At 40.9% G+C, this 26,376-nt stretch overlaps 2 protein-coding genes across 6 annotated transcripts in view; one reads left to right on the forward strand and one right to left on the reverse strand.

Annotated features, from left to right (window-relative positions):
• The window catches only part of LOC124303534 (uncharacterized), a 171,775-nt gene extending 157,059 nt beyond the window's left edge, over positions 1–14,716 (reverse strand). The window contains exon 1 of one of the 2 annotated variants that reach the window (XM_046760830.1): positions 14,613–14,716. The gene's annotated coding sequence lies outside the window, so the exon portion shown is untranslated. The remainder of the gene's footprint in view (positions 1–14,612) is intronic. The other variant, XM_046760829.1, reaches the window with a different exon arrangement.
• Positions 1–25,260, forward strand: LOC124303533 (5'-3' exonuclease PLD3-like). Of its 4 annotated transcripts, XM_046760824.1 has the most exons (12): positions 1–219; positions 3,151–3,748; positions 4,240–4,479; positions 14,576–14,700; positions 17,093–17,441; positions 17,523–17,657; positions 19,534–19,725; positions 19,827–19,955; positions 20,570–20,709; positions 21,277–21,442; positions 22,087–22,228; positions 22,340–25,260. In XM_046760824.1, the coding sequence occupies exons 2-12, from the start codon at positions 3,608–3,610 to the stop codon at positions 22,471–22,473; spliced, it is 1,893 nt and encodes a 630-aa protein (XP_046616780.1). In that variant the 5' UTR covers positions 1–219; positions 3,151–3,607; the 3' UTR covers positions 22,474–25,260. The 4 variants fall into 4 exon arrangements, with proteins under 4 accessions (XP_046616780.1, XP_046616781.1, XP_046616782.1 ...); XM_046760826.1 differs by lacking the exons at positions 1–219; positions 3,151–3,748; positions 4,240–4,479 and adding exons at positions 13,275–13,403; positions 14,327–14,390; XM_046760825.1 differs by lacking the exons at positions 1–219; positions 3,151–3,748; positions 4,240–4,479 and adding an exon at positions 13,267–13,403.
• The last annotated feature ends 1,116 nt before the right edge of the window (positions 25,261–26,376 follow it).

The following is a 26,376-nucleotide window of genomic DNA, read 5'->3' on the forward strand; positions in this document are numbered from 1 at the left end:
AACAAGTCGTTCCTACGCCGAGTTCAGCCCGCGGTGTTGTTCGCCGCTACGCATTTACACCCCTCGTGCATATTATCTTTGTTCCGTGCGTTGTTCGCAAACATGTCGTAGGCAGGATGTATGTTGTATAAAAGTGCGAAACGAGAGTAAAATCAGACTGTATCGCAAGTGGAAAGTATAAGTGGGTGACTATCGTTGTGCTCGAGTCTGCACATCGCCGTGAGTGATCCATTAGAAATCAATAATCAGATGAGTCGTGTGTCAAAATGTCGGCGAACGTGAGGTGACCAGTGTTTTTGTGCAGCCTGTCCACAGCCCGATTTCGCTAGTCAATGCGGTCGTTTCTCTTCTCGGCTACCGCCGGTGTGCTTCGGCGTAATTCTCGTTTGCCCAATTTTCCAACCGCTGCGCTGTATCGCTCCTCGAGGCTTCGTAGGAAAATAAAAAACGACGGAAACTCGATGCGATCGATATATACCTGTGACGACGCGCGATATAATAGCGCATTTCTGTCGATGTTCGATGTAGTGATTCTATTGCGTTGCAATCTAGGCGTCCTCTTTTTCCCCGATTCGGTCAATAAATAGTCTCCGTCGCTGCATGGTGACTTTGATTTATCGCCGCTCCGTGGCGGCGATAGAATTCAGTAAACCCACCCACCAACCCGCCATCCCTCGCTACAGACGGCAATTGTGTTTTATCAATTAAGCGCCGCAGTGACTTGAACTGCAAAACCTCGCTCGTATAACAGGTAGCGGAATGAAATCGACACGCGGTACGACGCGACGCCAGGATTGATCCTTCGAGTCTTACCGATCACATATTTTGGTTTCTCTGATTGAGCTGCCGTGGATGGCAGGATGCGGCTGAACAGCACGCGGCTTCATCACGCGGCTTCATCACGCACGGTTATTACTACTCGCATCGATTCGATATGAACTTGACAATTTTTCGTTCTCATGGAGAATTTCCACTCCGCGGATACGGGTTTTGAGGGGAATTTCCGATTCACAGGAGAAGGGAGCGGGAAAAGATAAAGCGTGGAAAACGCGTCACTGTCTGATACGCAAATCAGCGTCTTGCCGGATTTTCATTTGCATACGAACCGTGTGCGTACAGGCATGCTTATATGACGAGGAAGAAGAAATACACTTCGTATACCTTGCGAGGGTGGGAAAGCCCCGAGTGATTGATATCGCGAGATAAATAAAAACCTTCTCGTATCATCGTGGCCTCATTTATGACGGGTGTGCTTCCTCCTCTTCGCGAGCAACGATAGGTTTCATGTCCTTCGGTCGCTGTGAGCCTTTTTGTGCGCGTATCGCTGATGTATAGGAATATGCAAAGCAACGAATCAATACTCACGTTGTAACAATGCCTTAAAGAAGCACGTTTCAAGAATAAACGAGCCCTGCTCTAAAATGTTAATTTGGCGCGAAAATTAAAATAACCCGCATATTGATTTCAAGGTTATTTCGTATCAAGAGGCCCAGTCCTTCCACGCCTATGTGTCCTAATCCGTTGATTTCTTTTTCACGTTCCCCAAATAATATGCGAGATTATAGAAATATTGTAATCAACGAAAAAAATTCTGCCGACAGACGTATGAATTTTTAACGATTCGAGTAACAACAAATGCGAGTTGACCGTAAAAATTTTTTTTCTCTTCATCCTGAGGGCGAGAATAATTAAATGTAACTTCTCTAGCACGTTTATTACGTGAAATTAGATGAGGAATCTGAATTCAGAGTTCAAAAATGAGTTAGGAATCCTCAAACAGTTTTACTCATAAAAAAGTGCCGGAGAAGTTACTTTTAATCGTTCTTACCCCCAGGAAAGGGGACAAAGCATTTTGGCAATCGAATCACACGTTAATTGTTTGTTATTAAATCTAGTGGAAATTAACATCTCCGTCGGAAATCAACAACAAGAAGTAAACAAATGTAGAATAATAATTAAGAAGTAGATCAAGGGCAATCAAGGAAAAGTCTGGACTTTATGAAACAGCTAACCTAAACGCCGGAACTTCGAGTTGAACTCAATAACCCCGAGAAAATCACTGGCGGTGCGTAAAGTCCGTGCATAAAATTAAGATTTAAGAAAGTGCGCATGCGCCAAAAATGCCCTAATGTGTGAAATTGAGAATTTCAGTAAGCGCATGAGCCACTGTCGTTTTACCGCACTGTTCAGAAATGGGGCACTTTACGCGCGATCACAGGCTTCGAAACTCTAACTTTCCAACCATGCCACGTATCAGAAACAAAGTTTTCCGTGCCCTAAATATCAACTACAGCAGAATCACATTTAATAAAATATCCCCAACGAAGCGTATATAAACATATCCCAACTTCATAAGGTTGGCTCCATCCTCAGTGTATTTGTAAAGAATCTACACATGCTGTATCACGAATAGTACCTATGTTGAAAAACTTCGGGAACTACGGTGGATGAATATTTCATTCACCTCTGTACCTATGAGGAAGGAAACTGGTTCACACCCCGAATGCTTGTTTTTCCCTTGTGCGAGGGATTCGCCAGTAAGTGCACAAATCGGTCACGCAGGTGTTGTTGGGCTTCCGTAGTTTCGAGAACTGTGGCTCCGCCGATTTTGTTTCCCTCCATTTTTACCGCAGTTTCCGTGTACCGATAGTTTGAGTGTTTCTCACAGTTGATCGACGATGCGTGCTCCGCGGCCGTCAGCGAGTACGCCTGATGCAGTACAAATACACGTTATACGGGGGACGATTCCGTTTCCAGGTAGCTCGCGAGGAGTTGGAAATCATATGATTGCGTGGGTCGGCAGCGATGTCGTACTTTAGAACCTGGCGGCGGTCATTGTCCTGAATAATATATTGATGGCCGTCGGTAAATAGAGCCACGAGGGGCGGTCAAGTCCGTGTACATTTAACGGACAAACGACTCCGCCTCGAAAGCAATATCGGTCCAAGTCCATCTCGGCTCCTCTTTGTTCCGCGTTATATCTCGCCGGCGTTTGAGGCAAACCGGGAAAGCAGTCCCTCCGTTCTAAATTGCTTGGCAATTATTCACGAGACTGTCATTCATTTTCAATTAATTATCGTCAATCTGATGCCTATTTTATTCGTAAAAGCGCCTCTTCCCTCCAATTAATCAACGACCCGTTACTTGCAGGTTCCTACGATATAGGTATATCATACCTGCCTACCCGTGATATACCGGCGTAAGTTTACCCATCACCATTGACTCGACAGCTGCCCCGTGAAAATGTTACGCTCCTTGTCGTCTAGAGGAAATTTTGACACGAGGCACAGCTTGAAACGCATAAGCGATTTCGTTATCAAATAATACGACAACGAATTTCTCGTCGCCCTTGCTGCAGAACGGTTCCGTAGCTCAACGGGATCTCCATCGTTCTTCGAGGATACAACTCTGCCGGAAAATTTACAAAACCGAACGATTAAACACGACAAATAAACAAGTCAGAGAGGGAAAGGACAAAGCGGTGAAAATTTGAAACTGCCGAAGAGAAAGAGCCTGAAGCATGCGGTACGCGGCGCGGAAACGAGGCAGCTACCCTCGGCAAGAGTAAACGAATGTAGTTACGAAAATTGGCTTAGCTTAATTCAAAATGTCTTTCTTCGGCTGGGGTAAGAGCGGCAGCGGCACAGGCGGCGGCGGTGGCGAAAGTTCCGGTGCCGAACAACCGGGACGCAATCTGCAGGATGGACTTTTCCAGATCGCTTCTCAGGCCTGCCACATTCTGGTTCAAGTGAGTTTCCGTCGACCATCCGCATGCAGGTAGACCACAGGTGGCCATTCACCGTTTGCCACAGTTGTTTGTCCATCCCGGGTTTCGTTTTTTTTTCGTTTGCCACGATAAGGTTACATTTTATCCTCCACCCTGCACTCACTGCCGTACGACCCTTCAACTTTGCGACGGCACTGATAATGAGGGACTCGCGATGCCGGATCTTGTGCAGAGATGCCAATCTGACGCAGTGTGTATAGCGTGAAGCACGGAAGGCTGCGGTACGTGTATAATATACAAGTGGAGTAATCAAAATCTGCGATACCGAGCTCGTATATTATATACATTATAATAATACCTGCAGCCAACTTCGCGGTCTGTCTCGGTACTATAATTGGCACGACCGTCGGGTTTCTGTTTGTATAGTCAGGGGAAATGACATTTCCGCTCGTTAAGCTCGGTAACAAGAAAGTCAAAATACAGAACCTCTCTCTTCGCAACTGCACAACCAGGTCAACAATACGCACAACGTCTCGTACGGAGGGAGCAACAACGTCACCAATGTCGCTTACTCGAAACATTCAACGGCCGAAAGTTCGACCACTCTGGCGTCATCTTCCTCGGCTGTCGGCGGTTCTTCCACGAGCAGGTCGTTCCCCGGGCAATCAGTGCCCCGAAGCAAGGATCAGGACGTCGTCGTCTTGCTGCCTCAGCACAAGAGCCGGACCCCCAGGATCAGGCACAAATTATCGGTAAGCTAATTTTCAGCCTGTTACCATTGATGTCGCGGAGTACAAACGATGTTTCAGCTTTCACTAACACTCGGCACAAATTCGTGATATTTGTTAAAATTGTTGATTGTTGGCCGTTTCGACACCTTATCTAGACGCTCACATCTAGATTGTGCCGTTAATTATTCAGTCGCAATTCATTGCCAGCCACGACAGTGCTTCGTTTTTTTTTCTTCCAAAGCCCTCGAATGAAACGACCGTCTCACGAACCCATTTGACAAATTACACGTTGCGCTAATATCGGCACGTTTTATACACATATCACGCTAGAAAGGCATACCGATGAAATTCCATTGTGGATATCTAGATCTCGTAATATTCTCTCATATTGCAAGCACACAAACCTACCGTGTCATGTGTGATGAAATGACAAACGGTAATCCTGTCAAGGATTCGCTTATCAAGCCGATCTACTGAAGTTGTTAAGCAGAAAAAGACATATTATATGATTCGACTATGTAGAACCTTGTTTCTTGCAGGACGAATGAATCTTTAGACTCACGAATTATTTTGTATGTATAGTGCGGAGGTAGAGCTAGATACTGTAAGGCAAATGTCATAACTTTTGGACGTAGTAGGTTCGCGATCAGCTTTAAATCCAAAGGTTAAATTGCGCCTAAAAATCAGATAATTTGACCAAAGACACTGCGCACTGAAAATGACCCACGCTCCGTTCGTATAAATGCAAATATATACATCTTACCCTGTAGAATTGACGACTGCACAGCCCACGCATAAACATATGTCCCAGAGAATGCTTTGAACTACATGATAATCAACTCCTTGCGTAAGCTCCAACGATTCTTTCACATCCTGCAAACTCCTAGCGCCGTCTTTGCGCAGCCGTGTTTCTTAGGACGAAGAGGCGAGATAAAAAGCACCCAACTCTACACTTTTCATTCGTTCTGTACACTTAATTAAATTAGTTTTTCAACGCTCTACCTGCACTCGCCTGCGGCCTGGCGTGCGTTTGGCCGCGGGCCTGATTGGATGGGCTGACCATGTACGCGGTGCAGCCACTGAAACGTTCAAGGTAGAGAACAGTCTCGGATTGTTGGTCATCCCGAGCCGATAGGCGTTGCGTTCCCGACTTTCAGGCAAGACGGAATGAGATGAAGACGTGTCCTTACGTTCAAGTCCCAGGAGCTTTTCGGACGAGGCAAAGAATGCGAGAGGGGAGCTTCCGCTTCCGCTACGTCTCATTTGACTCACTCTCGACACACCGTTGAGCGTTTCGTACTGATTGGATTGCTCAGCATGTACGCGAAACGAAAGAGGGAAGAGCCACGGCGATTCACCCTTGGAGAAAGAATAAAGAAAACAACACGAAGAAACGGGAATAAAATAGATGGAAATAAAAATCTCTTTCGCGTCTGCAGAGGATTGAACAAGTCGTTGTATCCCGCGAGTTGAGCCCTGTTTTTATTTTCCGTACTCCATACTCCTCAACTCGCGGTTCATATTGAGCCGTCCCTCCGCTGTACTGAACTGTATTGTAAAATCGAAAAAAAGAAAAAAAGAAGAAGAAAAAAAACTTTACGAGGCAACGAGCAGATGGAATGGCCCTGTTTATCTTCCTATCGAGCAGCTATTGCGCCGCTGCCCACCGTACTTTTTGTTGTTATTCCCCACTTTTTCGTTGTCTGACCCGCGTTATCCTCTCTTCAACAGCTCCGTATCGATACCTACTCAAGTAAGAGTAAAAAAGTTTTTCTAAATTTTTCAACCATGCCCATAGACGAGCGTCGATCGATCCTGCACCCCAGGGTCTCGGACTATTCTTATTTCGTTCTGAGAACCGAATGCAATTCGAGTGAGCATGTCGTTTGGAAAGAAAAATAGCCGCCACCCCGATGTACAGGGACTCTCGATATGAATTGTTCTCGTCAATTCGGAACCTGAATCATTGATGCCGCGTTGACCAGTTTATTCACTTATTCATGACACATTCCATCTCGTTTATCTATTTTTTTTTTTTTTTTATCTCTTTTTGTTAATATTACGGTTAAGCACCGGTAATTTCGGGCTGATCCGCTTCTGTACACCGATCCGTGTAGACCGTCGAGTCCGGGGAAAGCGTCTTTGACATTGCGTGACGAATGCTCATTCGAAGAAAACTAATACCGCGTACGTAGGTCTATGTGTGAGGTGTAATGCCTACCCTGTGCTGTAAGTCCGAGATACGAAAGTTTTCCGTGCCTGCTATATTGCATTGGCGAGAGAATTGGCGCGCAACGAAAGGATAACCAAGTCGACTGATTACACCGTCTATAACAGGAGGTGCCTTAATTCGCATCCATTCCGCATCCCATTATCGGCGTATACGTACACCTATATATGTTAGGTATGCCGAGAATAGTTCAGGACTATCGACAGTCACGCGGAATTGAGTTAGTAATTCCTAGAGCCCAAAGATTAGTTGAGCGAGTGTTTCAGCCGCCGATCCACCATTATATGAATATTCCTTCTGTCTGCAAGGCGCAGCTCACGCTTTTACTCTTCCCCCTCCCCCTTTGCCAACTCGGCTCTGTTTGATGTTCCTGGTACACGTTATTCGGATTTTCGGATCTCGCTTAAACTTCGGGCTTAAGCCGAATAGAATTTTGATGAAACTCATCATCTTTCCTCCCGCAGCTCCAACGTAAACCGAGAACGAAACACGTTCGAAAGGATCATATTTTTTTGTTCAGCCTCTGTCACTTTTTCCAACAACTTTATAGAATCTGGAACTTTTCCATTATGGGCTCACAGATTTGCTAGTACTGGTATAATATTTTCTTCCTAATCTCGACGTTCTACGACCTGGATGGAATGGTTATTACAGCGCACCAAGATTGCAGTATATTCTACGGCCTATAAACGACACCTGAATTTGGTCACCGGTAATTAAAATATTAAAAATTTTATTACGGAGTCAGAGAGAGCGAGTGGAATGATGTAAACAGACATTTACAAAGAATACACTCGATCAAACGCTCTACCACGAAGTGAAATAAAAATAAGTAAAGAAATCTGTGATCGTGCTAACTGCGGTTATTCTCGGCAACACAAGTAGCGTTAAAAGAAAAATGATTTAAGAATCGGAGGGAGGATGAGGAAAAAAATAGAGTGAAACAAGATGAAGAGGATCGAAGAAAGAAGATGAAATGAAATAGCATATTGTGTAAAAAGGAGGCAAACTCTTCCTTCTCGAGCCGAGCGTAAGCTTGCAACGTGAATCGTAGGTGAACCGAAGACAAATATTGCAAATACGCGAGGCGAAAAGACCGTTGCTTCCTTGTTGCACACGACTCTTTATATACCTAGAGTATGTTACGCGTTTTTTCACGAAGCACAAAATTGAGGTTAGGGTCGCGTAATGTCAGATTTGTTCGCGACAACGCATACGTGCAGTACAGAAAAGACCACTTTTAACTCCTAAGCCTTAAAAGTGGTCTTTTCAGTACTCCGAAGATACGCAGTCGCAGACTCGCTCGATCGTTATAGAAACGGGTAATTTGTGTACGGAAAACACGCACATCGAAAAACGCGTAAAACATGCTCACGTTAAAACTTACTTATCGCCTAATTGATTATCTTTGGTGAATTTGCGAAGTTGATCGATTGCAGATCTTCGCCTTTACTTTCATATTTCACGTATATAATACATGTAGCTATACGCGGCGCGGTCTTTTTTCTTTTTTTTTATATTGGAGGTATACCAACGGCTCATTGCGTGAGCGGTAGACATAAACGTGGAGAACGCGAGGATGTTATTCACACCGAAATACGTGGAAAAAAGATTGCATCTTTGGTAAGTACGGGTTCGGAGAGTGAGGGGAAAGTCGCCTTCTCCATCTGCTCATCCTTATGCCGTTGTACGTGTATACCTATATATATATATAACTGGGGGACGACGCGGGTAGGTACATAATGTTTTCCAGTCGGGTTCGAAGAAGTGAAGGAGGCAAGAAAGAGAAGGAAGGGGAGGTCTGGAGTGAAATTAAATTTGTTCGAAAATTATAGAAAGGGAGCAACGGCTGACATTAGGGCAATTAAAAATTCACGGGTCTAATAACTGTGCCGCGGCACGAATGTCCTTATCTTACGCTTATTACGTTCAATGATTATATATTATATATGCCTGCATTTTCATTTCCAAGTCTCCCTCAACGTTCGACCGTCGCACACCGTACTCGTTGCACGAGTTATAGATTGGAGAACTTGCCAATGGTTGTGAAACGCAATGTTACGGAGTCGAAGTCTCATGGGTCTCGACTTACATCACTTATCTACCCATGCGCAATGCAGGTATGGATACTCGGCGATACCCGCATACCATGTATCCTCCTCTTCTGCGAGGTCTTTGAACCCCGATCCTTTCGGCATAGCTGATTATATGAATGTCGAAAGTCGATCAAGTGGCATCAGTGGGCCAGAGGTTATGTTATTGCCTTCGTTCGATTTCCATTAGCCACCTGTCGCTGGGCAATATGAGCCATTCCTGCAATGGGCATAACACCGAAGTTGGAGGTCGCGACACTTTATGAACTATCGTACTGGGGGATAGACGAAAGTTCGATACTTTTTTCCCCTTCAGATCTCTCGTCCACTCCAATGTTCGACGACCCGATCAGTGAATCGGTATCTCCATGGTTCAAGTTTGAATCAGTCCTAATCAATTAGGTATTGACTGCGTAGATCGCATAACGAGCTGTAGCTGAAGCTAAAAATTTGATTGATTCCCACGAAAAAAAACATCTAGAATTTGACAATCGCAAGGGCCGAACAATTGCCTTCCGTGAGTTAAAAATTAGAGCAGCTGAGTCTCATCCTCTGGGGTCATCAGACTTCGAGCACCGAGACTACATTCTTACGAATTATTGAATCGTGATGCCATGAGAAAACGGAAGAAGCGAAATAACGACCAGAGCCCGTTTCCAGTTTGCTGGGACAGGAGGTGCCGCTTAAGGGGCGCATGACGAGATGCAATAAATACGGGAATCGAGCCTCTGGGACATCGGGCGAAGGTCCGCGTCTAAAATTACAGGCATCTAGCATCATTAGACCGCGGCTTCATTAGAACAAATGTTGATACTAATCCCTCCGAAGAATAACACGCCAGCCCTAGTCCCACGGTGCCCGTCTCTCCCGTTCCTTTTTCCCGGCCTCACGCGTCTTCCTCATCCTTACAGCAATGCTTTCGTCCGAGTCGCAGAGCATGTCGTGACCAACCGCCGTACCACAGAAATTGAATGTTTCATTACCGACGTTTTCGAGTGGTGCGCGTATTTAATGTAGTCTTCTCTGATCTTCAATTTCTTATCATAAGGTATTTTCGTAAGCGAGCAAGTCACGTTCTACTATTTTGTGTAGCTCGCAAGGATTTGCATTTACCACTTGAAAATGGGCTGTTCTATTCAAGATACACACTTCGTTGTGATGTCAGGAGCAAGTTTTCAGTGCGTGTTATACGATGTGACAGATTTTTTACTGCAGTATGACCAAGTACTTGTTTATTGAAATTGACATCATTCGTCGCGAGGTGCATTCGACATGGGGAACAAAGGGCATTCGGGCGTAATAGTAAAAAAAAGAAAGGACAAATTATTAAGCCGCTATCCTACGGAGATTGGACAGTTATAAAGTCTGAAAATAATACTGGAGAAATCGGGTGTAGCATTTGCTTGTTGCTTTCATACCCTACCACGTACGTACGTGGGTATAATAGGAGTTTAAATGAGACAAACTATCGTTTTTACTGATTTACGTATTCTTCTTTACGATCGAGAAGTTAAACGTGAAATTTCTCACGATCCCGTGATGAGATTAGTACTCCCCGTTATACCTCACTGAATTTGTCTCATTACCAACAACAAACCGGTTGGATAGAAAATCTATGGTAAAATGTGGGGATGAAAAAAAAGACCGATCTTCGCAGCTCTATAAATAATTACCCACCTTGGGAATAAGAACTTATCACATGCAATAATTATGCTGATATAATAATGAGCAAAACTAGATAGAGACAGATCTCTAAATGGTTGAATTTTACAGTCCGGAAATTATGGAGAAATTTATAAAGCCGTAAGTTTATAACGACAAAGCTTCGCATAATAATCAATATCATCCTCAGAGAAAAGTTGCAGTGATTTTATCATTGAAACTGATAAAGATATGGAAACTTTTCGTAATTAATTAAATAAATTAATTACTAATTATTTCGAACTAGATTTCATCTGAATCGATCAATTCTGCTATCAAAAATCTACAATCTAATTGCGTAATTGATTTCGTCTGATTAAATCCATTCGACTAGGTTTCAAACACTGAATTCGAACTCATTACACAGTATTTGAATTCACTGTCAACAATCCTAAACATGTCTTCGAATCCGCATCAAAAATTTGATATTCCTTTTCAAAATTACGTGAATGCAAGTGGCCACGTTATCTACGACACACCTTTCTCGGCGGATTTTGCAATGCAGCATGTTATCGCGGCATTCCAAAGCTAGGTCAATTCGATTCAGCCGTTACAAGCACGATAAATGCGCTCCAAGTTTCAGGTTTTCAAATACCTTACCGTGCGATTTGCAATTAGAGATCCAATTACCGTACATATATATATATACACTATACAGATATGTATTCCAAGTGATCGTATGACCCAGTTACGTATCACTATTTATATATGCTGCCCGCTTACAGATCTTTGTGCCAGCGCGAGCCAGGGCTATGCGACCTGCAAAAAAAGCGAACCGTAAACGTAAAAAGCTGTCTTCGTTCTTTTTCGAGGAACGCATGGTGTCGCAGCATGTTCGCAAAATCTGCAAAGTGGCAAGATTACCCCTCGCCGCGTAGTATATGTATAGTAAAGTATACTCAGAGACGAAGATTACATCAGCGATCATCTTGCCTTTTCGGTCGGTAGCCGCGACCCTTAGCCATTTCTACTTATGGTCCATCAACTTTTCATTCGGGGCGTTTTTTCGAATCTTTTTGCGTATTAAGTTAACGATAGTCATTTGTCTGTAGCACTGCGGTATAAAGAGTTGTGGGAGAGGGGGGGGGGGGGGGGGGTATTCGTTTCGTTGATGCCGTCGAGACGCCAAGCTCTAACTGCGTCCATAAGTGCTTCCATAAGGGTTATTTTTCCAGGCAGTTCCCGAGCTCATTAAATACCGATCTCCTCATTCGGTAACGTACTTACATGCATACTGCAAATTTCGTAAAAAGAAAAAAAATTGCCAACAATGCTAGGCTGATTCGCATTAAGAATTAACAGGATATTACGAACCGATCATTTTATGGAACGGTTCTGTTAACGGGGTGACTGATCGACTTTGTCTCTGTACGACAATGACGACTCGACTGAATTTGTCAATGGCATTGAATTTGAGTTGTTCCATTAAAAATTTGTCATCAAGGGGGATTTCGTTGCAGACCTGTCGCGTACACTACTAGCTCGTGCTAGGCATAATACAAGACTGAAGCGATAATTAACGTAACGACTCTGACGTTTTTTTCGAAATTCCCATTCTAAAATATAAATTTCCACGCTCAATGTACGTCACTCACCAAATGTGATAATCTGTCGTTTCACTTTTTCGAAATCACCAGTTCCACGAAGAGTTGCAGAAAACCAGTTATGGTGGGATGAAAATGACGACAAACCGGTCAAAGAGAATAAATAGTGAATTTAATTATTTCCTACCCACGTAACTTTGAGCTTCGGACGAAACGTTGGTGTAAGCGCGCCCGAGGATGGGCTTAATCAAGGTAATTGTCCTGCTTCGGCCTGTTCCTAACTCGTATTAAAAACGCATTAGTCTAATGGCTGTAGCTGATGCAAACTTTGAGGCAATAACGCTTATCTAGACCAGTATCCCACCCACCCCCGTCCACACCGGTTATCCACACTTACATTCACGCCGACAACTTTCGCGGAACCCTGTTGCTCAATACGTAGTATATACACATTCAACAAGAATACGAATTTTTATCTGGTGTGATCCAAGTGATCTATTTAACATTTACAGGATAGTCTAAAATACAGTTTAGGTACCCTGATTTTTACTATGATTTAGTGTACATACAAAGAGGGCTTTTTGAATACACTGAATGCATAAAGATGGAAAAATCTTTTTCCTTGAAAATCCTTCGTACCGAAGAAGTTACTTGCTGGTTGGAGAATCTATGAGTCGTTGAGAAATATATACATGCCCCGAAAATATAAAATATGAACTATATTCGATTGAAAAATCGATTTAACTATAAGATGAAAAAAAAAAAATCTCCAATTTGAATATCCATGTATAATTCACACTTTTTAACTTTTACGAAGCAGCATTGTGGCCCAAAGTGATGCTACGAAGTGTACTTGAACGGCGCGCTGCTTGTCTACTATCAGGCGTCCCCGAGCGTTCCACCAAAGCTTGAAGTGTTCGATTTTTTAACATTCAAACGAATGGCCCTCCATAGGGATAAGGCTCGATGACAACTGAACATAATACACAACAATCTATCGATAATACTCTTCTCAAACGACCAGCTGCTCCCTCCCCTGCAGTAAAGTAGAAAAGACCATCAAATATGCATCATTCTTGAAAACTAGCTTTCAAACTTTCAAACGTGACGCGTGAAGCTGGGCTAAGACAGCGTTGCCACAAGTTCAACTTTCACGTTGCACTCTTTTGTCTGTCACGTTGTGCCGTGCTGCAACCTTGCACCGTGGCTGTGGCTGCGACTGCAGCCGCATATCGCATATCAGTAAGTCAAGACATGCACTTGTGTCGCATGTGATTCATTCTGCGCTTGAATTATGCGTCCATTTCATTCAGCGTTAAAGTGAAAATGACGATTTTAAATGTCAAACGATGTAAGAAAACGCATCGAGCAGCAGAGGTGAGTACAATTCTTCATCGGTTTAATCGATTCTGAACCGACACATCTCGACCATGTATATAATCGATGTACAAAAATGATTTGCAACAATATAGTTTTAAAGCATTTCCAGCGCTGTGTGATAAAAATAAAAATTTTCGAAAGTACGCCAACGAACATGTATTTACTGAACGACGAATCTCGCCAATATGGGAGGATATTTACACTAGTAAACGGGTGAAAAAATGAGTGAATTTTGAGGATTCACATCTCGACGACCAATTCCTCAATTCAATTGAAATTTGTTTTATTCAAAAGTATCTAAATCAAGCTTCGTCTCTTTTTTTTCATTGAAATCAATGAATAGGAATTAACCATCGTTATTGACGTGATCGCCATGGCAGTGATATCTCAAAAACGCCTGAAACGACTTACTTTAAATTTAAAAACAGTATTTTGAGATGGTTTATTCTTTTTGCCACTGTCCTAATTTTTATTAGTTACGAATGTTTTTTGTTATATCGATAAATAGGGTCGTCATTTTTGTACGGAAATTGAATCTCAATTTCAAACAGTCGCCAGTGTGCAAGGAAAACACGAACAAAAATCGGATTGTAGCAAAGTGGATAAACCATCCAAGAATTTCATCTGCAAATTTGAAATTAGTAAATCGTTTCAGCGATTTTTGAGATATCGTAACGATACATGTTACCGAGTGAAATAGTTGACGTTGTTATGGAACAAGAATGCATCCTGTTAATTGTTCCTAATAAAAAAAAAAAAACTCTAAGTGAAGCTGAAACTACACATTTTTTAATAAAACGAACACCAATCGAATTTATTAATTTGTCGTCAAGATACATAGTTCCAGAAGTTATTCATTTTTTCAGCCGTCTACTCATACTTCTTAGTTCTTAATAAATATAACGCGAAATTTTCAACAGATAATCGACATTCTGCGTCCGTGGCACAATCGAAACAAACATGTCAAACGTTTCTGCTCACCCCGCAAATTTTATTGCCAAACTTGGATGGCGGTGTGGCTCTGAGAATTCGTTACCAGCAAATGCGACATCGCCATTTCTGAGCCTCGTAACGCTCTAGTAACGACTGATGAGAATAGTTTGCAAATACACAAAACGGTGATAAATGAAATGAAGAAAAAATGCATATGTAATCGCTGTTTGTTACAGACGGTGTCGGAAAATGCAAGACTGGACGTGAACTCACCGAGTGGAGGTGATGACGACCTTGAGATGTGGGATCAGTCCGGATTCATGCTGAGGGGTGATGCCGACGATCCGTTAACGAACTCCAAGTAATGCATCTGTAGAATAATACGAACATTTATAAGGCGTGTTATTTTACGTCTCCTCCCTAGAATTTTGTATCTGCCGCGACACTCCGATGTCAAATAATGACGTCACAAAGTCTTGAATTTGAATATATGATCTCGGCATCTCATTTATTCTCTCGTGTCGAAGGTATGAGGAAACAAAAATTGAAATGCAAAGAACACTTCAACGATTTTCAATTTCCATCATAAGTTTTCGTAAGGTAATTTGTTTGGCAAATAACCGTTACGTATTTCTGCATGTTTCCGATGAACGGTCTTCATTCATGCTAGCGAATGAATAAACACTGTTTACCGACAGCAACACACTTGGTATACCGAGTAATACCGTTACCGGGTAAATAAATATCTTAATCGTCTGAAAATATTTTTCTGTACTTGTACCTACGGATACTTCAAGTTTCAACAAATGATCGTACCGCAATAATAGCGCGTGCGCAGAGTGATAAACGCGGTAAGAAGATCACGTGCAATGTGCGAGGAATCCACAGACCAAAGGTTGTTGAGATTGCTGAGGTTGTAGAGTTGTTCGCTAGATCGCAGCACTTCTCGATAGAACGACATCGCGCGCCTTGTTGGCTGTAGCTTGGGGAACATGCGTGGTTTCTCAGTGGTAACCGGCTAACCGTTTGATCGCCGAAGAGCCACGGGGTAAAGGGATGAACGCTGTCCGGATAAACAAAGTGCACCGTCGAATTTAATATCACAGACCCTTAGAAAAGTACCCAAAAAGCATGAGCATGCATTAGATACATTCTGTACAAAGGCCGAGCGGCGAACAGGAAGCGTGAAATTGGAACATTTTCAATTCCGATGGTGAAGTATTATGAGAGCTTTCGAGATCACGGATTACGACTACAGAGTCAGATTTCGAAAATTCCGACCAGTATTGTATTCAAAACTGGAGTAAATGCGGTAAACAAGTTATTCCAATTTTTTTATTATAATTGAATTGTATAAAAATTACGGTGGGAAAAAACTGTAAAATGGAATAATTTTTTTAAAATTCTTTTTCCATCACCCCGCAAGTTTTGAAATACAGCTTTTGAAGATGTGATAAAATTCGATCAGAATTTTCCATAATTATTTTTGCTGAGAATTTAACCGTTTATTACTCAAAAAAAGCAAGAAATAATTACTTTCAATACTTATCCCGGAGAAACGGTTCAAGAACGATCAAGATACCGTGGACACTTTTAAAGAGCATATATTCATGTGCAAATCCAGCCTAATTACGAACCGATAGCAAAAGATGCAGCCGAGTAACATATAAATGAACATGAAGATGAAAAACTTACATGTTATTTAAATGTAAAAACTTTGGCCGCCGTGGGGCAAACTTTAGGATCGCAATTGAGGGCTGTCAATTTTTTGTGATTTTTTTTTGATCGATATGGAAGTGTTTAGGCCGTTCGGAGCATAGAAATTCGGAAATAACCTTTTTAAGGACCACCCTAATATACATATATATATCACTTTTTTCATTTCTGGGGTAAAAAATATGATGACAAACTTGGTGGCGAAAAAATTGATTTAAAATCATTTGAGGGTCAGGACTGGATAGCTAGGAACAAATCCTACAAACTTGGTACCCAGTGTTTTTTTCTACGACTCGAAGTATTCAAGTAATTCAGCCGTCGCTAAATTTTTGGGGCACCCCAAATAGCGGAATATGTATCTAACTTATATTGCGCGAATATCGACATTTTATATTACCTGATATTTATTGACTTGTTCTTATGCCCATAGAAAATTGCCACCACGTGTCTTCAAAATTCCTCAGTTTATACGTTAAATATCCATTCCAAACATATAATACACTGAGCATTTATATTAACTTCTTTTTAGCGTCGTTTTTACCTGCATTCCGTGCGTCAATAAATGATTTTTGCTGCAGTACAAAAAAAAAAAAAAAAAAACAATCGATTACGCAAAAGTGTACTTTTTGTACTCCGCTATAAAAAAAATTTGCAAGCTACACTTTTGTGACATAAAGTATCGTGTGTACCATGGAGGCAGTTTTTTTCACCTCGCGTATTTGCAACACTCATCATCAGCTAGCGCACGAGCTTGCCTACGACTCGTACCACTGCAAACTTACCTACGCTCGGCGCAAAAGGACTTCATACTTTGCTTCCTTGGTGCGCAATTTACTATTATTACAGCACATCGTCGCGCATTTCAAACCCGATTTATTGCAGTTTCTGTCGAGCAACAGAAACTGTATTCAGTGATGGTCTGTCCTTATTAGTCCTATTCCGCTAATCCCGCGTACTTATTCCCTGAGACGTAAAATTCAGGCACACATTAGGCGAATCGGCCAGGCAACAAGATTGCATTCTCATTTCGATTTCAGATGGGGAGCTCAAGGGTGGTGCAGACCGAGCTGCATTCCTATCACTGTCATCCTGATACTTATCGTGCTCGTAGTCCTGCTTCCCTTACTCGACCACGCAGGGGACAAACACTCATCGAACTCGACGTTCGGGAACGACCCGGGATCGACTTGTATGGACAGTTGTAAGATCAATTTGGTCGAATCAATTCCGATCGGACTGGTTTATGCCAACAACTCAGTCCAGCATCGGAGCACGTACGATTCGTGGATGGAGTTGATCGCATCGGCGCAATCATCGATAGAAATCGCAGCCTTGTACTGGACGATGAGAAGACAGGATGTTTATCCCGACGATAGTGCCAAAGAGGTATAATCATAAGTCGGTGATGAAATCAGCTAACATTCCTTCTTTGCATCCGGGGTCCAAGGTTCTGAATCTCCTTCGCAGGGTGAAGACGTATTCGAAGCCTTATTGGAGGCTGGGAGAGATCGAGGACTGCGATTAAGATTCGCGCAGAATGTTCCCTCGCAACTGAATCCCAATGACGATACGGAGTATCTGGCGAAGAAGGCCAATGCCCAGGTACGTTTCAACTCTGCATGGGTGTAACGTTAGATCCGACCTTACAAAAGTGAAACGAAGGCCTCGTTTTAAGGTTTGGAGGCAGGCAAAAGGCGAAAGATAAATTATCGAAAATGTGTAGGAAGTTGCCGTTCTCTGACGAGTTTGAGAACGGCGCGCAATCAATCGCCCGTCAAACAACAGGGGAAGACTTATTGATTTCACGTCTAACGCGGGATAAACCGCGGTCTGAAAACCCGTGAAACAATCAACCATTTGTAAATTATACCAGACGTGCGGGTACAAGTTGGGCAACTTTGTCCTCCTAAGCACACTTGTGATAATCGTCACTGATACCGGGGCACATATGGGGCATTCCACCTCAAATGGACCTGGGTCTGAAACTTGACCTCTCCGATTTGGCTCGCGATTTTATAAATGTTTGGTTTGACTCTCGAGTGTTCATTTTTTTTTGAAATTTGTCGAATCCATTGAATTAGTTACGATTTTTGCAAATGGCCATATTAATCGACGCAATTTAAAAATTTGATAAAATTCTTAAAAAATACACAAATGTACAAGTAACAGCGCATCGCGGACTGACTTTTACTTTACAAATAATATCTTTAAAGTGAAAGGAAAAGCCAGTTTACCATGGACTATTGCTTGAACATTTGTGTAAGTGCCACTGGATTTTCGTGGATTTTTTCACATTTTAAATTGTGTCGATCAATATGGCCGTTTGCATAAAATGTAGCTAATTCCAATAGATTCGAAAGATTTTGAAACAAAATTAGTGCTTTCGCGAGTCAAAACAATCAAATAAAAAATCGCGAGCCAAATCGGAGAGGTCGAGTTTCAGACTCAGGTCGATTTGACGTGGATTGCCCTGTATAGGGGAAGGGGGAGCAAAACGGGGTACTTATGGAAATACTAAAATTTTGTGAACGTAAATGTGTTAACTTTTCTTTTTTTTAGTTGCAAACAACGTAAATAATGTCAATTTTCAATTTTTAGTAAGAAAAAAATTTTTATATCTTTTATTTGTATTTTTTCGCAAAAAGTATACAAATGTTTTTTTTTCTAGCTTTTAATAGTGTAAAATGATGCTATATGTCATTTTTGACCATTTACGAAATTTTTGGGGTACCCCACTTTGCTCGCCTACCCCGTTTTGCCCCCCCTTCCCCTACATAGCTGTTGAACCTTTCGCATCGAGAACAAGTGCCGACCGATGGTCAATGCTAGAATCATAAATTTCTCAGATACTTTTTGCTGATCTTGAGATTAGTGATTAAAATTTATACCGCAAAGAAGACTGGGCGATAATCACTCAGCGTGAGGCTTCGCTCATTTAAATTGTTTTTTTTTTCGCCTTTTTATTTTATTACATCTTATAGTCACATCCTCAGCCGCGGACCCACGTCAATGTTAATAGTCATACTTTATTTCGACTTCGCGTGACAGGATTTCACAATACAAATTCTGATGTAATCATAACCGAAACGGAATAAGTACAAAAACGCTAATACTCAGATCGATAAACTCGAAATGTAAAGTTACTCGAGGTTTCAGTTTCGATTACGCGAAAAATTTTACGACGCTTTTTTGCTTGAAAAACAATCAAGATATCGCTTACGGTTGTCATTTATCGTACGCTAAAAGCGATCAATGTCCATTTCAAAAAACTTAGCAACAGGATACGGAAAAATACACGCGTGAATCTTTCCTTACTCTGAGCATTCACGGTACGGTTAATTGCTTTTAGGATGCATAAATTATTACTGACGTTACATTTATCACTCTGCAAACAGTTACGCAGATGGTTTTATATTTATTTTTTTGCAAATCATGTAATTATCTCCGGAAAGGTTCAAATCGGCACGATTTTCAACAGGTGAGAAGTTTAGACTTTCCGAGGCTTTTGGGAGCTGGAGTTCTGCATACGAAATTGTGGATAATCGATCGTACCCACATCTACGTTGGATCCGCAAACATGGACTGGCGTTCGTTAACCCAAGTCAAAGAACTGGGATTGGTCGCTATCAACTGCTCTTGTCTGGCTAACGACATAGCAAAAATATTCGACGTGAGTGTAATTAGCACAGATATTTCGTGGTCAATTCTGCGTAAACATATTTGTACCGATGTCTTTGATTATTTGTATCGTTCGTTTGTCCTGGTGTCTAGGTTTACTGGAAAATTTCCGAAGACGGCAAAATTCCTGCGGTTTGGCCAGATTCTTTGGCTACGAAAACAAACGTCAGCAACCCTATGAACTTTACCTTGGGTGGAAACAAGTACAAGGCATTCATTGCGGTAAGAGAAAGGGGCGGGAGAGCGGGGGGTGACACGAAATATATTTGAATCGTTCGTTAGGTCCACGAAAAGCACGAAGAATAGGAAGTGATTTTGCGCGACTGGTAAATCAAGGTCGCTAAACCCTATTCCACACCAGAAATACGTTACACGTCTCGGTTGCCACAAGCCTGAGGGCGTGTAATATTGAACCGAATATTGAGCTACACGCTGGTCATGAACATTACTGGCAATTATGATACGGCTTGTGTGGTGAAAGACAAAAAATTACAGGACGTTATCGAGAACACCACTATAATTACGTAGCTGCGATAATTACGTACAGCAACTGGAACGTCAAATTTGTTCACGTCAATCCACAGATAGAAAGAAAATTTGTTAAACCTAGGAAATATGGCTATGAAATACGGCGAAAGAGAATTTTTGTCAAATCAAATAAATTTCGTTTTACTTGATGACACTTATTGTTGTTCTGATAACGTTTTTTTTTTTTTATCAAATGACATTTTTGTGAATCGAGAAAACATTTCTTTCGCCAAGTTTGATGGCCATGTCTACAAAATTCCAAAAATCCCTTCCTTGTGTGTATAGATCATTTGTTTCTTTCTACATAGAGCTCACCACCGCCAATGTCACCTCGAGGAAGAACGAATGATTTAGATGCGATTCTGCACTGCATCGATAAGGCTGAAAAATTTATTTACATATCGGTAATGGACTTCTTCCCGCTGACCATTTACACGCCTAAAACTAAGTACGTATACACAAAAACTTTTTTCGGCGTCGATTGCCGTTTTTTCAAACCATAGAGCATGAGTTATAACATCGATCGCTAATCTAGTCCTCGCGATGTTATAGGTTTACCAAAATGGGATAAACCCACTCTAAAGACCCCATCACTGACTTTTTTTCCTTCCAACTTTCATAAATATACCTACTTCCTTATATGCCGAAAAATATCTCCTATAGGAACTATCGACTCCTTTTGAATTTCAAGGCTGCTCCGCGCCTACCTGATGAATATTTTGACAATATTCAGTAATGGGCACGCTTTGCCGAAATATACTTTCCGTTCTGTTACGTAAGATCGTTTACGGGTTACAATATACTGTCATCGAAAATACATGGCCCCAGCGAAACTATAAAAAACCCGACATTTTGTGTTTTCTTTCTTTTATTTTCAAAAGTCAAGTAATCATTCCAACGTGATTAAATAAAAACGTTCGCCTTCACGGCTTCACGAGTATAGGAACCGTTCTGTGAAATGCAGTCAACGAAACATTAAGCACAGCATCTATACTTAAAACTTGTTTTTTCACAGATACTGGCCAATTATTGACGATGCTTTGCGGTCAGCTGCAATTGAGCACAAGGTCCACGTCAAACTGCTGATATCATGGTGGAAACATTCATTGCCATCCGCGGATTATTTCCTCAAGTCGTTGGCAGTTCTTACGAAGAGTTACAGAAATGTCAAAATTGAAGCAGTTAGTATATGAATATCAATTTATATTTAATATTTTCATAAAGTAACTTTCGTTTCAATTATCGAGATCATTTGTATGTCCGTTAAAACCTTTTTTAAACCACCGGCAACGCGAAGCGAACGATTTTTTGCTTTTACTCCAATCATTGATCAAGGAATGTAAATAATTGGAGAACTCGTATTCAACATAGAAAAATTATAACATAATGAGAGGTGGACTATGCACTTGAAATCTCGCACACATCTGCAATCAGTGGAATTCTTGAAATCATTTGATATCACGTGACGAAACGTTTCCAGATTCATGATATCTTCTGATACCAAAATATAATTTAAACACGTCAATTTTTGTCAGTTCGTAATGCTTTTTTTTTCACTTTAACACAATATTACTCCACGTTACATTCCTTCTTCTGAAAGCACATCTCCGCATTGCCCGTAGCATTATCGATACATATCACGACGAATTCCAAGGTATGACGAAAGTCGAGACTAAGCTGAAACGAATATTGACGTAATGATTCAGAAACGAAAAGAAAAATTATACAGCTAATCACTGAAATAAAATTAAACACCGATAACTGCCCCGCAGCTGTAATTCGATACCAAGCTAATAGCTTCACTCCTGCCTTTTGTGTTTTCTAGAAGAGATTCATCGTTCCGACAAATCCAATTCTTGATAAAATACCGTACATCAGAGTTAACCACAACAAATACATGGTGACGGACAGCGCCGCTTACATTGGCACAAGCAACTGGTCCGGAGATTATTTCATTTCCACAGCAGGCAAGTATCGAATAGTTCTTCGGTACAGTGACACTTGCGTCGTGATTTTTTACCGGGATTCTCTATAATTGTTGCAATTCGATGAAAAGCGAACTCTAATTTGTCCCACAGGGATTGGAATGGTCTTCGAAGACGTCGGTAACAAGAATGAAGAAAGCATACGACAACAGCTGGAAGAGATATTCCACAGAGATTGGAATTCCCAATACGCCCACCCCTTGAACGAGACTTACGTCGATAGGTAGACGAGGCAAAAATACACCGTGTTGGACGATCGAATGACTAATTTGACGTGTGGGAGCCGGATTCAACAATTCTATCTCCAAGATTTAAATATAAATGTAACATTCGCATATTCAACAACGTCTGCAAGACATCGCGTCTCCCTGTATTTAATTGATGCAATATCGACGAGTTTTTACTGGGTCTCCAAGTTTTCAGGTCTAGAAATGCGTCTCCAGCCGTTTCCAGATGGAATCCTGGGTGCGTGTGAGTGTGTGTGTGATCAATTTTTTGTCCGACGATACCACGAGAATGAAAGAATGGATTTTGGAGGATCTCGGTGTTAATCGACACCACTCTTCTTAACTTATAAATGATCATATTTCAGATTCAATCGATCCAGTAATTTTCAATTTTTTCAAGTAGCAGAATTATAAAAAAAAAAAACATTCTATTTGACGACTTTTTCGAACCTTGCCACACATCCGAGCCAGAAGATCGTAGTTTGGCCGGTCAAGATCAGGGACATTAAAAACCTGTTTATATTTCTTGTACAATCAACCAACTGTATTTTGCCAAATCGTCATCACACCCGTTTCGAAATGATTACCGAATTCCATACTGCAGCATGAGTAGAACCATAAAATCGTCGATCAGGCGGACGCAACCTCATCGTTTGGGCATTGTTGAATGCACAAGTTATATTCTTAACTTAATCGAACAATGTGAAAAATGATTTGTTACCGATCACAGTAGATAATCTAGTAAACAAACGAGATAGATTTTAGTTAGAAATATTATACGATCGTTCAGTCGGAATACGTGAAACTCAGTTATCGGTATTAAATACTGTTATTTAAATTACACCGTTTAGGGTACTAAGTTAATGAAAACGCTGACCAAATTAACGACGTTATACATGAAATCACACAATTAGAATCCATCTACCACTTCATTCAACAGTTTGCTACCTCTGAAATGAAGCAATGGCATCATTAAAATGACATCATGAAATAATTGGCAGCAATATCAAGGTTCAACTATTGACTTTTCTCCTCGCTTTTCTCATCACTTTCATCAACATGACCGTTATTCGTGTACATGTTTCTTTCTTCGGTGAAAGTATCGACTCCTAAATGCATTTCGAATTCGATACTGAGATCAAAGGACCGTAATTTCACAGGGTACCCAAAAATTTTGATTTACATCCGAATCTGAACCCCAACATTCATAATCATAGCTACGTGGTTTATGTATGCGTAAAACTGTAATTTGACAGTGACAAGTGTGCTGTCGGTGTTAATTAATTATACGTTAAATGACGAAAACAATTTAAGTAATATTCACGTGCCTTATATTAAGTGTCTATTAATGAATTTTTCATGAACATATGAAAATTGGTGAGACGAGATTGACGTTATACGATGCTAATTGCGTAAAAATTATAGTACGTGTGTTATAATCCATCAGCCGACTAGTAAAAATATCTTTTTCATATCTATTATTTACATGATGATATTCAAGGGCGGCACATCGCAAGCAGATATTTTCCACGCATCTAGTTGTACGCAATCTGTCGAGGTATAAAGAGCAACAAATCAATCCCACGAGGAAGTGACTACAGTTTCGTTTATTATTTTTCACTTTTCATTCTATTTTTCTATCTCTTTCCCTCTCTCGAATCTTAACTAATCCTGATATTCAGGAAAAAAACGATTCAACAAAACCTAACAAGGTCATTTTTGAATATTTATTCTATATAATCATACATGTCAGACTTTGCAGTTGAATTTACCTTTTTTACTCTTGAGCTAACCTAAAAAATCATAAGAGGGTTTCATAAAAACTGAGTAATTCAAGATGAGCATACATAGCTCTTTTATTAACATATAGAAGAATGATCTCTTCGCGTTCACTGATTTTCTTATCATCAGAAATTAGGGTAATTGACAATCATAACACAGTGGAGTAGAAATGAAATCGGCACTAATGAAAATTAGTGCTTACACGTGGATCCGAGCTATTCGAATATCTAAATTACTCGGATCCGTCAGTTATGAATCTTCAAATCCGAATACTTCGAGTACCCGAATGATTCGATCATCCGGGTAGTTCGGATATCCGGATAGAGTGAGTATCCGTAAACTTCGAGTACCCGGATAGTAAGTATACCCAGAACATCTCATACAAAATTTGAAAATAAATTAGGTTCACGCCACAAGTTTAAGAAATTTGAAAAAGAGTTGTGTATTTTTGCAACCAAGTTTTACGAGATTGTGAATCAAGTGTCGAATTCATACGGAATGTAGGACAATTCCACTTCTCTGTAAAGAAATTGTACTCCTGCTCCACTTCTGTGTAGAAAGTCTGTAGTAAACTGGCAAACATTTTCAAGAGTTTACATATAATAGTAGTTATAACTAACACGTAGCTGTAATACTTGTATTGGAACTAGCTTAAAAATATTCGTATCATTCGGATGGTTTAAGTATCCAAATAAATCAAGTGCTCCAACTATTCGAATAGTTCGGATAGTTCGTACAGTATGCATACCCGGGTACTCCAGTAACTACTTGAACTATCCATATAGTTCGGATATCCGAATTTGAAGCGTTGGATCTGGTGAATCCGGTATATTTGACCTGGTAGTACACTTTGTTATTCAGGTTTGACCTTTATGACAAAAGAGTACTCACTGGAAATGATTGGATATTAATATATTGTACACCAAGGGCGAGAATTGTGTTTTTTGAGGTCGGTGAAGAAGTATGGAAAACAAAATAAATGAAGCGGACTGCGATTGACATTCATTTTGAGACTAAAGTGCACTTTTCAAAACTTTATACAAAACAAATCTTCAAGATTTCAATAAATTACACATATCTATAAAAGAGAAGCCGCTATTCATCGACTAAATCTCATAAATTTAGCCTAACGCGATATAGATTTGGATTGCGTATAAACAGCATGGGCTAAGCATGGGAATACAGTATACCACCGACGTACTCTGTGACGTCAGTCACAGCGTCAGCCAATCAGGAACCGTTTAACCTGAAGCCCGTTCCTGTCGGATTGCTGCAGATTGTTTGCAAAATTGAATCGTATGCAGCAATGACTGAAGATATCTTTAGTCAACGTATACAGTACCACGTGAGCGTAGTCACGGATTTTGGCTAGACGGGTATACATTTTCAATTCCACGCAAATTTCATATGGGTCGAGCGACTTTCCATATCATTTTTATATTCATAAAATTTCGTTTCTATCATCGTCCAAATATAGCAAGATCGACACCCGCTCTTATTTCTGTCTCCGTAAACTTCCCAATGATCCTACATAGATTGTTGTAAATTCTGCATGGAATGTTGCCTCTCCACGATATATTTACAGGATAGAGTGATATTGTTGGGTGTGAAGGTCGATGTCGAAATAAACTTTTATTTAGAAAAAACCAAAACTTTTCGATTGGGCATGGCCAGCCATCCTCAGTTGAGTTCTTTTTTTCTATCGCGCGTCAAGGTGTTAGATATTTGAAAGCGTCCCAATGGAGAAGTGACTTCAAAAAAGACCTCGACTGAGGATGGCTGGCCAGCCCAACCGAAAAGTTTTGGTTTTTTTTGTAAATACAATTTTATTTCGATATTCTCCTTTACACCCAGCAATATCACTCTATCCTGTTCGCTACAAAGATCAACAGCATTTCTTAAAGATATCTTTACAGTCATACAACTTTGAAGCGTATGTTTTATGTCTAGTCAGAAGGCCAGACGACGAAAATTATTCATAAGCTAACTTATCTGTAAATCGACTTTGAAATCTTCTTCATAGGTTCGAATGGGCGATTTCGACGAAGTTACAAATGTTACAAATTATATATTTCATTAAAATAGATATTAAATGAAGCTCTTCAAACGTACGTTTTAGTT

This window comes from Neodiprion virginianus, chromosome 4 (genome assembly GCF_021901495.1).
Source record: "Neodiprion virginianus isolate iyNeoVirg1 chromosome 4, iyNeoVirg1.1, whole genome shotgun sequence".
Lineage (NCBI taxonomy): Eukaryota > Metazoa > Arthropoda > Insecta > Hymenoptera > Diprionidae > Neodiprion > Neodiprion virginianus.

What these genes read in the sequence shown, in the direction of transcription:
- LOC124303533 (XM_046760824.1), top strand. Translation starts at nt 3,608, where the DNA reads ATGTCTTTCTTCGGCTGGGGTAAGAGCGGCAGCGGCACAGGCGGCGGC. An exon ending in GGATCAGGCACAAATTATCG is followed by an intron (nt 4,480 to 14,575) that starts GTAAGCTAATTT and finishes TGTTTGTTACAG; the next exon opens with ACGGTGTCGGAAAATGCAAG. An exon ending in TTATTTCATTTCCACAGCAG is followed by an intron (nt 22,229 to 22,339) that starts GCAAGTATCGAA and finishes TTTGTCCCACAG; the next exon opens with GGATTGGAATGGTCTTCGAA.